The sequence below is a fragment of the Trichechus manatus genome, unplaced genomic scaffold (genome assembly GCF_000243295.1).
Source record: "Trichechus manatus latirostris isolate Lorelei unplaced genomic scaffold, TriManLat1.0 scaffold00153, whole genome shotgun sequence".
Taxonomy (NCBI): Eukaryota; Metazoa; Chordata; class Mammalia; order Sirenia; family Trichechidae; genus Trichechus; species Trichechus manatus.
Window position 1 is genome coordinate 6,456,397 of NW_004444089.1, and position 14,285 is coordinate 6,470,681.

The 14,285-nt window shown below is 41.5% G+C and overlaps 1 protein-coding gene across 1 annotated transcript in view; it reads left to right on the forward strand.

The window, feature by feature from the left end:
- Positions 1-14,285, forward strand: part of NBEA (neurobeachin) — a 685,423-nt gene that overhangs the window by 534,468 nt on the left and 136,670 nt on the right. The window contains exons 40-42 of the mRNA XM_023740363.1: positions 1,015-1,132; positions 1,463-1,565; positions 8,521-8,636. Coding sequence (XP_023596131.1) covers positions 1,015-1,132; positions 1,463-1,565; positions 8,521-8,636 — 337 coding nt within the window. The remainder of the gene's footprint in view (positions 1-1,014; positions 1,133-1,462; positions 1,566-8,520; positions 8,637-14,285) is intronic.

The window sequence follows — 14,285 nt, forward strand, 5'->3', positions numbered from 1 at the left end:
TATACCAAGGCAAGCGGAGACTGTGTCTGTGTATGTTTAACAGACGCTAGTGTATCGGGAAGGAATACACGTGCTGCCACTCAGCGAGGCTCCTTTCCCGTACAAGTGCAGATACACGTGGTTGCTGGGATCGTTTCAGCTCTTCAGTGTTAGGACCAGCCTGGCTGCAGCTGCCTCGCCCCCCGCCACGGTTAGCCAACACTGCGGTAGTGGCAGCGGTCACATCTTGTCGAGCGAGGAGGGGAGAGGGTGTGCCAGCCACACATGACTCACGTCATCGGCTTTCCTGAAACGCCCCCAGCTGACTTTGGCTTTGTTCTTGTTAGCCAGAGCTGGGTCCGATGTCCTCTTCCCCCATCTGCAAGGGCATCTGGGAAAACGGAGCAGCATCAGCGAGGATCAGCCAGACTCACCAGCTTCAGCCTGCCCTGTTGTAATAAAGTTTTGTCCATTCACTTATGCTCTGTCCACGACCCCTTTCGTTCTGCAGTGACAAAGCTGAGCCCTTGTGACAGTGACCATTTAGCCTAAAAATAGTTATTATCTGACCTTTTATAGAAAAAGCTTGCTGACCCCTGGCTTAGACAAATCATGCTCCATTGCCCGGGGTTGACCACACAGGCACCCTGAGGATAACTGGGATTTCATTCAGCAAGGAAGAAGGGGAGAATGGTATTGGAAAGAGCCACCTGTTATGTCCCAGGTGGCCACCTGGTCCACCGAATTCCATCCAAGACCTAAAAGTTATCATACACTTTGAAGTCACTGGGTCATCTTGAACAGGTGACTCTCTGCTCCTTCATTTCCTCCTGAGCTAACTGAGAACATTTAGAAAGGCAGAAAATTTGCAAATATACAGTATCAAATGATTGGCAATGTCGTGAGAAATCAAGAATTCAGGAAGATAATCCCTAATTTGCTGACTTTTACTCAGCACTGTCTGAGGTACTGTCAGAGTCAGTTGTGGATATGTGTTTTACTGATTGGCACATCCCTCTGTACTGTTTATTTTAGGTTCTTGCATACACCGAGGGACTTCATGGAAAATGGATGTTCAGCGAAATACGAGCTGTATTTTCCCGACGTTATCTTCTACAAAACACTGCTTTGGAAGTATTTATGGCAAACCGAAGTAAGCTCCCTTAAATATTTTGAGAGAAAATGTCTTCATATTTAGATGTTATTCATTTACTTAGCATGATACTGTCTTGGTATTTCCTCTCCGTATTTCTCTCTTTGATCCGCCCTCACTGACACATAAAAAAAAAAAAAAAAAAAAAAGAATTTGTTTGAAAATGTTAGCCCTATATTTCTCATGGATAAAGTTATACAGAAAGCTGATTTTCCAAGAAGATGCCTTACCTTTACAAATAAATTATGATAGACACTTGAAAATGATTTCTGAAATTCATAGTTAGCTCTCCTGTGGTTTTCTAAATCCTGTTTCTTCTTCTTACCACAGCCTCCGTTATGTTTAATTTCCCTGATCAAGCAACAGTAAAGAAAGTTGTGTACAGCTTGCCTCGGGTTGGAGTCGGGACCAGCTATGGTTTGCCACAAGCCAGGTAATTATATAATATTACACATTATCAATGGTTTGTTAACATTTCAATCTCAACATGACAGAAGTATAAATGTGGTTATGCCATTATGAGTAGTTCAAGGGCCGAGAAGTTTTCTTTCTCAGCAGATCATTTGTAGGGAAGTAGATTATGAAAAACAGCTATTTTTAAAATGACAGAATGATCAGGGCATAATTTTATTTAACATTCTACAGCATCTGTGTAAGTGTGTAAGTAAAAAAGACGAGCCCCGTACCATAGCTGTCACGTAATTAAAACATTTTTGGTTGTTAAGATGTTACAAGAAACATACTAACAACTTCAAGATCTCTGTGACCACTTGCTGTGTGACAGCATATAGTTTGTTTCCATAAATGCTATGTATAACTACTTCTTCATTAAAATAATACGACTCTTAGAGTTTATTGAAATTAAAGATCATTAATTATGGTGTAGTTTTAACCATTTCCCAAACCTTTTCTCTTGGTATTTTAAAAGTATCATTTTGAAGTATTATCTTATTGAATGATACTAGTCTAAGTAGAAAGCGTAGTGAGTAACTGTAGGATCGCTAATACCGATAGTCTGCTTCAACAGTAAGGTCCTGTTGTGTGTGGTTTGGTTTAACATGAAAGGTGTGGAGTGAGGGAGTTGCTGGTGTAGGTTCAGAGCTTCAGGGACATAGGACGCTCACTTGGCTCATGTTCACAGAATACCCGTGACTGCTACAGATACCACATCTTCCCCCAATTTCATCAAAGCAGAAAGAAGACAGAAAGGATGTCTCCTGGGTCTTCTTGGTTTTAGGAAGGACTAAAGGAGCCCTGGTGGTGCAACAGTTAAGTGCTCAGCTGCTAATCAAGAGATTGGCAGTTCCAACCCACCTAGTGGCTCCACAGGAGAAAGACCTCGTAATCTGCTCCCGTAAAGATTACAACCTAGGAAACCCTATGGGGCAGCTCTGCTCTAACACATGGGGCCACCATGAGTTGGAATTGACGGCAACGGGCTTGGGTATTTTTGATTTAATGGCACACAGGAGTCCCTGGTGGGGACATTCAGCCATTAACCGAAAGTTCTATGGTTCGAACCCACCCAGCAACTCCACAGGAGGAAGACCTGGTGATCTGCTCCCATAATGATTACATCCTAGGAAACCCTATGGCACAGTTCTAGTCTGTCACATGGGGTCACTATGAGTTGAAATCGACTCGGGAGCACCCAACAGCAGCAACACATTTCTCAGAAGCCTCCAGCAATCTTTATCTTAGGTCCCTTTGGCCAGAACAGGGCCCCCTTACCACCCTTGAAACAGTCATTGCCACGGGCAGTGCATACATTGGCTTAGCCCAATCTGCCCCTCAAGTTCAGGGAAGACCGTACCTCTGAGCTCCTTGCCACCTCCCACCTAAACAAAACATGCTTTCTGTTTACAGGGAAGAAAGAAAACAGCTTTGAGTAGACCAGGAACAGTGTCTACCACATAGATGTTTATGCCCCTCAGGATTATCACAGAGCAGTGCACGAATGGAAGGAAAACTAATCTTTGTCCATCTTCCCTTAAATAGGCTATAGGCGCTTTAAAGACAGGGACTTGTCTTATTTATCTTTTAATCTGCAGCACCTAGCACAGTGCCTAATTGCAGAAGTGCTGTTTAAGTGCTGTTCAGTGGAAGTCACCAGGCATTGCGACACATCACTTCTCTTTAAGCCCACAGGGTAAGACCAAGTCACTCGCATGTGTGGCGCGTGTTCTGGAGACTTGCTAGTTCAATGCCGAGACTCAGTGAAGACGTTATTACATAATGAAGCACTTGTAGAAAATAGAGGTCAAAGGAAAATGCATTTAATTTATTAAAACAGAAATGAAATTAGTTTTGCAGGGCTTGGTCTGCTTGAATCTAAGCTGATTCATAGCAGTCACCACTTCCTTTCCCAAGTGCTTACAAACTATTTTGTTTAACCATCAGTTCAAGAATTTTCCAGGAATTGGCGTTAAGAACTGACATATATGTGTCACTTGGAATCTAACTTTCTCCTTTTTAGACATAATCTCCAGCCTCTGGCATCTTTCTCGGTGACCACCGTTTCTCGTGGATTACCAGCAGGGGTGTCTTGATGACACGCGTCATGTCCGCCCATGCTCTTGGGCTTGCCTGGACCTGGATTCCTGTGAAGCGCTCAAGGCTCTTTCTCTGTCCTCCTGACCTGCTATGAGCATCGTTTCCCTTTAATCACATTTGGTGCCTCCTTGACTTTTGGAAGCTCATTCTTCTTGACAGAAAATCTGGAAGCAAATAGACCTGGTTTCTCCATCACTTCATGAAGCCGTTGTATCTTAAAACACTCTTCTGTTGTTCTTGGTGTGTTTCCCCCAGAGACTCAGCTCAGTCTTAGGTGCTTAATAATATTCCCAGAGGCTCCGTTTTGTGTAGTTCCTGACATATCTCACCTTAGAAGTAGCAGATGGAGGTTGAGGAAAACACTGTCCAGGCTTAGACCCGCCGCTTACGAGCTGGGGAACAGTCACAGGGCCTGGCACGGAGGTTCTCAGTAAGTACTGATGGCAACAGTCAATGACGCAGGCGAGAGGATGACACTCTCCTCTGCTGTCAAATGCAGAGACATTCTGAGAATCTCTTTCAACATGTAAAGCACCTTGACACACACGTACTGTGCACACACACACGTACTGTGCACACACACACGTACTGTGCACACACACACATGCATGCACACACACAGATAGATGATTGATCGATACGTAGACAGACAGACAGACACAGATCTGCAGACGTACATATGTGTGATATGTAAGATCTTGTTACATTTAGAGAGTTTTCAAAGGGAAGATGTGTGGATCCTACAAATAGAAGCCTTCCAGTGGAGAGTACCTTAGAATGACCGAAGTCTAGGGATCCATTTCTTGCTTTGCTTTCTTGACATTGGGATTTATCAGTTTAAGCAGAGTTTATCAAACTCTAAGGAACTTTCTTCTAAGCTAAGCCCATAAGAGACTGATTTATACATGAATATGCTAATTTACCAAATTCAAAGGCAGATATATCTGCCAGAATCATTGATTTCGCAAATCATTTAGGTCACTTCTTAGTCAAGCCCACCAAGGAGATCACATTATAAATCAGATTACTGCTTAATGAGCAGAAGTTTAGAACAAAGGGAATATTTCCATTCAGCTAGCATAGCCTGATGAATGCCCTTTTAGTTAATTAGTATTAGTAGCTAACATTTTCTGAGCACATGCCAGGGACTGTGCTTGGTGTTTGCATTTCTAAGTATTATTGCCTTTCATCCTTAAAACAATGGAACTCTTATCCCATTTTGCAGATAGGAAATGTGTTATTTAGATGAGTCACTCAGCTTACTCAAGATGGTAGCCTCTCTCCAGGTCCCTGTTCTGGGTGCTGTGTGACTCACGTGGGTTCTGAGTACAACGCCTGCACAGCAATGAAAATGTACCGTCCAGCACTTCCCGTTTTCTAGACTCCATACCGGTTACCATGTTTTGGTTAATGTGTTTTCTATTCAGTCAGTACAGTCAATCCATTCTGCATTTGGTTAGCTTCTTCACTTTCATTTCATTCCCAAGGACGCACCCTGGTTGTCTTCATAGGATTGATTATTTGAAATGGTCATCATTTGTTATACTTAATACTTTTTATTTCAGAGGACAGTTTTTGCCTTCATCTTATCACCAATTCCAAAAGCATCCTGCTATAGCCCAAATATGTACAACAACCCTCATTGCTTGCTGAAAATGAAGAGGACTTGAAGCACTTACTGATGAAGATCAAAGACCACAGCCTTCAGTATGGATTACACCTCGACATAAAGACAACAGAAGTCCTCACTACTGAACCAGTAAACAACATCATGATAAATGAAGAAAAGATTGAAGTTGTCAAGGATTTCGGTTTACTCAGATCCACAACCAACGCCCATGGAAGCAATGTACTGTGTTCGGCAAATCTGCTGCAAAAGACCTGTTTAAAGTGTTGAAAAGCAAAGATGTCACTTTGAGGACTAAGTTGCCTTGACCCAAGTCATGGTATTTTCAGTCGCCTCGTATGAATGCAAAAGCTGGACAATGAATAAGGAAGACAGAAGAAGAATTGATGTCTTTGAATTATGGTGTAGGCAAAGAATATTGAATATCCCGTGGACTGCCAAGAGAACAAACAAGTCTGTCTTGGAACAAATTCACCCAGAGTGCTCCTTGGAAGCGAGGACGATGAGACTTTGTCTCACATACTTTGGACATGTTATCAGGAGGAATCAGTCCCTGGAAAAGATCATCATGCTTGGTAAAGTACAGGGTCAGCGAAAAAGAGGAAGACCCTCAACGAGATGGATTGACACAGTGGCTGCAACAACGGGCTCAGGCACAGCAATGTTTGTGAGGATGGCGCAGGACCAGGCAGGGTTTGGTTCTGTTCTGCGTGGGTTCCCTATGAGTCGGACCCGACTCGATGGCACCTAACAACAACACAACTGTATATATATGTATCTGTAAATGTGTTATACCGTTGAATTGAATGAACAATTACACGCATGTGGTTCTTTTGGAGTTAGTAGAAACTATTATCTTAAATGTGTTTAACTAAGAAAAGTGCTTCAAAATTTTTAATATGTGAACAGGCTGCTATAATTTATTAAATGAATATTTTAAACATTGAGTTACATATGATTATCCTTAAAATTCTTAATTTATATTTGAATTTGAGATAACATGGGTTCCTTCCCATCCTCCCTTCCTCGCTCACTTCCTTCAACGAAACTATATGCTAGCTCCTACTATGTGCAAGACAATGCCTAGTAAGTTTCCACGTGAATAGAAATATTTGATAATAAATCTGTGCGTGGCAAAAATCGTCATAAGTCCATGGTTCCAAACTGTGCGCCCAGAGTCCCTAATATGTTTGCGTTCATCATCCAGTGAACTTATATGGTGCTGCAAGATATTTTATATGTATAGATATCTGCAAGATAGCTTACATATATATTATACACATGGATATATTTTGTTTGGACTCATGGGTACTTTTTTTATTGTTACTTTTTCTGTTGCTCTGATTGTTCCAGCGTTGGCCATTAGGAGCCGTTTGTTGGCTCCAGTGTCCCTTTCACATGTCCCTCATGTCCCCACCTCCCCCACTTTTTTTTTCTTAAAGAAATTCCTTACTTTCTGGCACCACCAGATGCTCCAGGCTCATCTTGTATTTTCCCTCCCCCATTGATTGTTTTTTTAAATTAATTTTATTTTTGGTGAAAGAATATTTTATATTTTTGAGGGAAACACCGTGACATCTGTCAGACACTGCGCAAACTATTAGCTCGAGTTAGTTTGAAGCTTCAACATCGGTAGTGCTACGTTCCTTTCAATAACATCTTATCTTTGTGAAAGTGGTATTGCCTGAAAAATCAGTGTAGAACAGGAAATGAGGGTGGTGGTTTCAGATGCGGTTCCAAGGTTTGAGGCACATACATCCCATTGGTAAGCAATCATGGTTATTTAAGAATGAAATAAAAATTTACTTTTTCTTTCAGTTTCTGAGTATTTACACTTTCACATAGCTACTAAGTCCTCAAGACATAAGTATTTATTAAGTCATTGGCGCTAACTACTTAATAAACAGAACTGTTGGATATTTCCAATGGGCTAGGAGCACCATGAAAAAATTACTGAAATACTAAGGGTGCTGTGAGTCAAAAAAGTTTGGTAACCTCTATCTTAAGTAGTGATTTTTTTAGACACTCAGTAGCCTTATCTTACTTTTACAAATATAACCAGCTTTCATTACTTTTTAGATAAACACGTTGGGCCTCAAAAGTTGCACGGTTTCCACAAATCCTCCTAGTTTAATCCCTTAAGCTCTTCCTGTGTCCTTTTCTTCTTCTGAACCTGCACATTTTTTTCAAAGTCCCCAGGTGGTTGTTGGGTTTTTTGTATTTGGTTTTGTCTCCCGTCACTAGAGGCGTGTTTGTGTCGTGCAGGTAGAGGCTGTGCTCGTGTGTGTGCACACGTTGTGTGAGGGCAAAAACCCGCTGCCGTCAAGTCAATAACCACTCATAGCGACCCTATAGGACGGAGTAGAACTGCTGCATAGGGTTTCCTAGGCTGTGACCTTTATGGAAGCAGATCACCAGGTCTTTCTCCCACACAGCTGACCTTCCAGTTAGCAGCCGAGCGCTTAACCATTAGGCTACAAGGGCTCCTTCTTGTCTCAGTGCTCTTGTTGTTGGGTACCTGCAAGTCAATTCTGACTCATAGGGACCCCATGGGACAGACTGAACTGCCCCAAGGGTTTCTTAGGTTGTAATCTTTAGGGTAACAGATCGCCAGGTCTTTCTCCTGCGGAGCAGCTGTTGGGTTCAGACTGCTGACCTTTAAGTTAGCAGCCGAGTGCTTAACCACTGCACCACCAGGGCTCCTTATTTCACTTTGAGTAGCTGGCAGTGCTTGGAGTTCCTGGACGTTGTGTGTGGACGCAGGTGTAAAAACTTCAGTAGTGGCCATTATTATAGAAGGTTAAGTCAAACGTTTGTAGTTTGGTAGCTGACTACCTGCCTAGCTTACGTATTAGCGTGAGGTAGATTTGCCATATTGTTTAAAACCTACCTTGACTTATTGTGAGTATAGTTTTACCCTTTTTTGTTCTTGTTACCTTGTAAAATACCCATTTGCAGCCATGTCATACAGAATAGAGTTCCTTTCAAATTCGTTCATCCTGAGTCATTAAGTGTATCTTCACTATTAGAAAATTTTCAGATATTGGTAACATCTATAATTAAAACACATTTTATAATTTATGTAAGAAGGATGAATCATAAACTATTTTAGAGTGAATTACTTCAAGCCAATGTATTGGTTAATAGTGGATTTTTAAAGTCATGACTTTAAAGCGACCGTGTTTTTTGTGGTGTGCTTCATCGCTAGGAGGATATCGTTGGCCACTCCCCGACAGCTCTATAAATCTTCCAACATGACTCAGCGTTGGCAAAGAAGGGAAATTTCCAACTTTGAATATCTGATGTTTCTCAATACCATAGCAGGTAAGACAACTCATTCTTTAATCTCGTAATACGTTTATGTTCATCAAAACCGTTAGTAATATGACTTGATAGAATACATTTTTTCTCTTTGGAATCCAAACACAGCATTAGAATAAATACGGAAGCACTCACGTTAAATCTCATCAGGAATGTACGTGCTCGTACCAAGGTTTTAGATGCGTTTATTGTTGAAAAGGCTTTCCTTGCGCTCCTGCCATTTCCTCTGCTGACAGCTTTGTCTGAAGGTGTGTTAGAGGCAACAAACCATTGCCAGAGAGTGTCTGGAAATAATAACGGGAAAATGTAATTTCACTACTTCGTCGTTCTCAGCGATCGCACCTAGACAGGAGAAAAACACCACACTCTGCCTAGGACACATGTCACCTGGATTATGGCATGATTGGGTTACAGCATCTTTTTTTCCTTAAAATCTTCAAATAAATATACAAAATGAGATTACATTTTCTAAATGATGAGTACCTGCCATCAGCCTCAGCAGCACCATGCTTGTAAATTTAAACAAAAAGGTAGTGGCTTTGTTTTTCTGCTAAATCAATGGCTGTCAGCGGTTAGACAGGTCCATGAGATTTAAGTCGCTCTTTCTTTTTTGCTAAGGTAAGCTCCAAAAGCCTTATTGTGTTGGATTAGAAAGAGTTTACTTCTGTAAATCAGCCTCTACAAAAACTTTTTGCAACCAGGTGTATTCAAATAACTACATAAATACATGTGCTTACCTGGGGTTATTATTCCATTATGAATGAATGCTCAGAACCATGAATTTAGAGCAGTGGTCTTTGAATCATTGCTTAAAAAGGAAACCCTGATGGTGTAGTGGTTAAGAGCTACAGCTGTTAACCAAAAGGTCAGCAGTTCGAACCCACAAGGCATTCCTTAGAAACCCTGTGGGGCAGTTCTACCCTGTCCTATAGGGTCGCTGAGTCGGAATTGACTCAACAGCTACGGTTTTTTTAAGGTAGTATTACTTTTTAATCTCTCATACATAAGCGTGAATATGGATTCTATAGGTATATGTCAAACATGGATGGTATAGATATGTATTAAATAGTCAAGAGAACTCAATTTGTCAACAAAAACAGATAAAAAATAATTTGAGATGTGGAAAAGTTTTTGCATTTTAATAATCTAATACACGTTATAATGATAATGCCTTTGCTAATAGGATACTAGAGGTGCAACCAAAAAAAATTTTATTTCATTTATTAAAATAGATTTTATCATGTATATATATTTATTCACATATCTCCAATAATACATATATCTTCATGACATAGATGTCATATGTATTCATGTCTATTCATACATATCCATTTGTATATACATACATACATATCTTAAAGAGATCTATTTATTCCCTCAAAGGTAAAGAAATACGTTATACTATTTAATTAGCACATTATTTACCCTCTATAGATAAAATGAACTTACATATTTGAACTGTAAAGGATTTGACCTCATTATTTCGGTAAGTGGCATGACGTAGCAGAAAGAGTACAAGCTTCAACATCAAAGAAAGAGGGAGAACCCGGCTCTGCCGCTCATTTGCCGGCTTTATTCCCAGGCCTGGGTGGGATTTCCAGTTTTCACTCTGTCTCCAACTTCCAGTCTTCCGTGCACCAGCTGATATATCTGGTCTTATATCATCTTGTTTTTTGTGTTGGTTTTTTCCGCTTGGCAATAGGAATAATTTTTGGCCCGCCTCTTTAGTGAGTTAGAATGTAGGGCATCTTTTTATTAATCCTTTGAGAGATCATGTTTAAATTTTAAAAAAACATGCTAACCTGGATTTCTCTTATTTTTGAACTCAGAATTTAATCACCCGTACATGATATAAGAGCTCAAACTCAGTTTTACTCCTCGTTCATTCCTTTATCTTTGTCAGTATAATTTCTGTTTAGAATTTGAGTTATTATTAAGCTCTTACTTGTTTGAAGTCTGTGTCTTTTTGCATCGTAAGAACGATTTCAACTCTCTGTTCAAACAGTCTTGCTCATGCAGTGTGTTATCTTCAGCTACGTGGGTCTTTACCTGCTTTCTCAGGACGGTGTTTTCATTACATTCTTGTGCAGTATTCTCTCCCATATTTCCTATGTTAAGTTTTCGTATTTACCCATTCTTACGAGGTCTGTCCAGCCTCAGCGTGTACTATTAGGCAGGATAGGGTTTTTTCCTTGACTGCTATCTGTATGGAGCGGTTGGGTGGAAAGCTGGAGGGCAGGGTGAGACTCCTTGTTCCCAGCTTTGTTTCCCATCAAGCTGACATTCATCTTAAATGGTTCTGCCTAAGATGGAATTATCACTATCCCTCCATCATGGAAGGGATGGAATTAATGAACAAATTAAGTGCCCATTGTTATGTAGTTCATCATTTTCAAGAGTTCTTCCAGTCTCCGCCCCTTCCCATTGTCCCCCTGAAGCATATTTCCCACAATACAGCACAGCAGCACCTACAGCCCCACCCTCTTCACGCCCCTTTGCTCTCTGGGAACCTCTCATCTGACTGATGGAGAGCACCTGCTCGCTGAGGAAAGCGGCACCGAGCAGCCAGACACAGTGAGGGGGGCCTGCGAGTGTCTTCCTGCTCTCGCTCCAGTCAGTGGGGCCGGTTTCATTTGGTAATATAGAGAATGTATAGGCCCCTGTTTTTTAAAAGAATGTATTGAGTACTTCATTTACAGTGGTCATAACTGAACATGAAAGCCGAGTCCATCCTGGGCTCCGGGATAAGAAGTATAAAATAGGGTCTAGGAACTCAGAGCACTTACATTCTGGATGAATTATGAATGAAATACACCTAAACAAGAGAGCTCATACTAAGTGCTAAGTAATTGCTGTAAACAGCCAGTGCCGCAGGAGCTAAACAGAGGGGAGGCGTTAAGAATGTGTTTGCCTGGGAGAGGACAGCGCAGAGCTTGACGGATCTCTGCCAGCTGCATACGTATGTGTTCAGTGGCCAAAAGTATTGTAGCTGAGCTGGAGCAGAGAATAATGAGAGAAAATTCCAGAGCGAGAGGTAAGAGCCGGATTGTTAAACCCTAAACTTACGTTTTCAGGAGCCCTGCTGGCACAGTGGTTAAGAGCTACTACAGGGTTAAGGTGGTAGTTAAGAGATATGGCAGTTAGCCAAAAGGTCGGCAGTTCGAATCCACGAGGCGCTCCTTGGAAACCCTGTTGGGCAGTTATACTCTGTCCTATAGGGTCACTGAGTCGGAATTGACTCAACGGCTGCGGTTTTTTTAATGTAGTATTACTTTTTAATCTCTCATACATAAGCGTAAATATGGATTCTATAGGTATATGTTAAATATGGATGGTATAGACATGTATTAAATAGTCAAGAGAACTCAATTTGTCAACAAAAACAGATAAAAAATAATTTGAGATGTTGAAATGTTTTTGCATTTTAATAATTTAATACATGTTATAATGATAGTGCCTTTGCTAATAGGATACTACCCAAAAGATCTGTGGTTCGAACCCGCAAGCCGTTCCGCAGGAGAGAGACCTGGCGGTCTGCTTCTGTGAAGATTACCGCCTAGGAAACACTATGGGGCAGCTCTACTCTGTCCTATAAGATCACTTGGAGTCGGAATCAACTCGATGGCAATGGGTTTGGTGGCACAGTGGTTAAGCACTTGGCTGCTAACTAGAAGCTGGTAGTTCGAACCCATGCAGTGGCTCCAAGGGAGAAGAGACACGGTGATCTGCTCCCATAAAGATTGCAGCATAGAAAATTCTATGTCGCAGTTCTCTTCCGTCACGTGGGGTCGCCATGAGTGGGAGTCATCTCCACAACACACAAAAGCCACGTACTGTTGAAGGAGATGGGAATGTAAAGTGGAGTTTGAGGAAAATTAAACCGAATCAGAACTGAAATAGTCTAAAGCTTGGAAGAGCTGCTGAGAGAGTATTATAGGAACCTAGACACAAGTCAGTCTGTTGGTTCTTTTGGTAAGTCGTCCTGAGCCTGTGCTGTGTGTCCACAGTCTGTTTGGCACTGAAGCTACAGAGGCAGTGAAGGATTGTGGCTTCTGACTTTGAAAAGACAGCAGTATAGTCAGAAAGATAGACGTGTATACCAGGAATTCCAGGACAACTGAAAAGTACTAAACTGGGAGAATGAACCGAGCTACTTGGAGTCCCAGGTCTAAAAGCCATTACTCATAACTAAGAGGACAGGAGAAACTTCACATAGGTGACACTAAATTGGAAATTGAAATATGTGTGAATTCACTAGAAAGTAAGCAAAGGGCATTCCAAGGAGAAGACAAGTGTACGGTGAAGATTTGGATTAGAGTAGTGGCAACCCCCCCGCCAAAAAACAAAACAAAACAAAAAACTCTTTGCCATCGAGTGGACTTCAACTCATAGCAACCCTGTAGGACAGAGTAGAACTACTGCGCAGGGTTTTCTAGGCTGTAATCCGTGGGGCAGTTCTACTCTGTCCTGTAGGGTCACTATGAGTCGGAATTGACTAGACGGCAACAGGTAATCTTTATGGAAGCAGATCGCCGATTCTTTCTCCCGCAGAGCAGCTGGTGGGTTTGAACCACTGACCTTTCCGTTAGCAGCCAAGCTTTTAACCACTGAGCCACCAGGGCTTTTTGGGTCTCACCCCAGACCATCTAAATCAGAAACCGTGGGAGTGGGGCGCAGCCATGTATGTCTGAGCAAAGCCTCAGGTGGTTCTGATGCATAAAGTCATAGCACCATTGCTCTGGCCATTGCAGATCTGATTCTGAGACAAAGATTGGCATATAGAGACATTTAGATCATAGAAGAAGGTAGGCAGTAAAGTGCCATAGGTGTAATTAACTGTAGAGACTGAGAGATTAGTCTGAAATGGTCTGGTCAAGGAGACTCCTCTACAACACGAGCTTTGAGTAAGCCCTGAGAAGAGTTGCTCAGAGGTGATTAGCTGGGCACAACAAGCCACAAAAGTAGAGTGACGTCTGGGAACAGTTGCAGATGCAGATCCCGGTGCGTTCCTGCCCGTTCCTCCTTGCCGTCACCCTGAAGCCTAAACAGGAGTGCTTGTTTATGCTGAGCACCAGCACTGAACGTTTGGGGATGGCTTTGCAGGGGAGCTTCACTAGAGCCGAGACTGAACGCTTGTTAGGAGAACGGTTAGAATTGCCTGTTTTCCTGATTTGTGGTGAATACTGTATACCATTCATTCCCTTCTTACGGAAATGCTTCTCCGAGTTCTGAAAGGATCCTGGAATAAAGAATACGATAAGGATGTTAAAATGTATCAGTAACACTTTTACTAACATGGATTCTGCTAAGTTATATCATTTCATAGCACAATTTTAGGAATATTACTGTTAGGTTATTAAAACAATACTTGTTTTATCTAAGTCTTGATTGAAACTTAGGGCTTATAAATTCTTGACAGGGTATTAGTATTCCTACTGACATTTCATATTTAATTTCCTGAGAATTCCAAAACCAAGAAACGTTTGGCCTGTATCTTATCATAGTCTTTTTGAAACATGTATTTTAATTACTCTTAATATCCATACACCTACAAGAAAGACAAGTTAATACAATTATTATGCAAATTTACGCACCAACCACTAAGGCCAAAGATGAAGAAATTGAAGATTTTTACCAGCTTCTGCAGTCTGA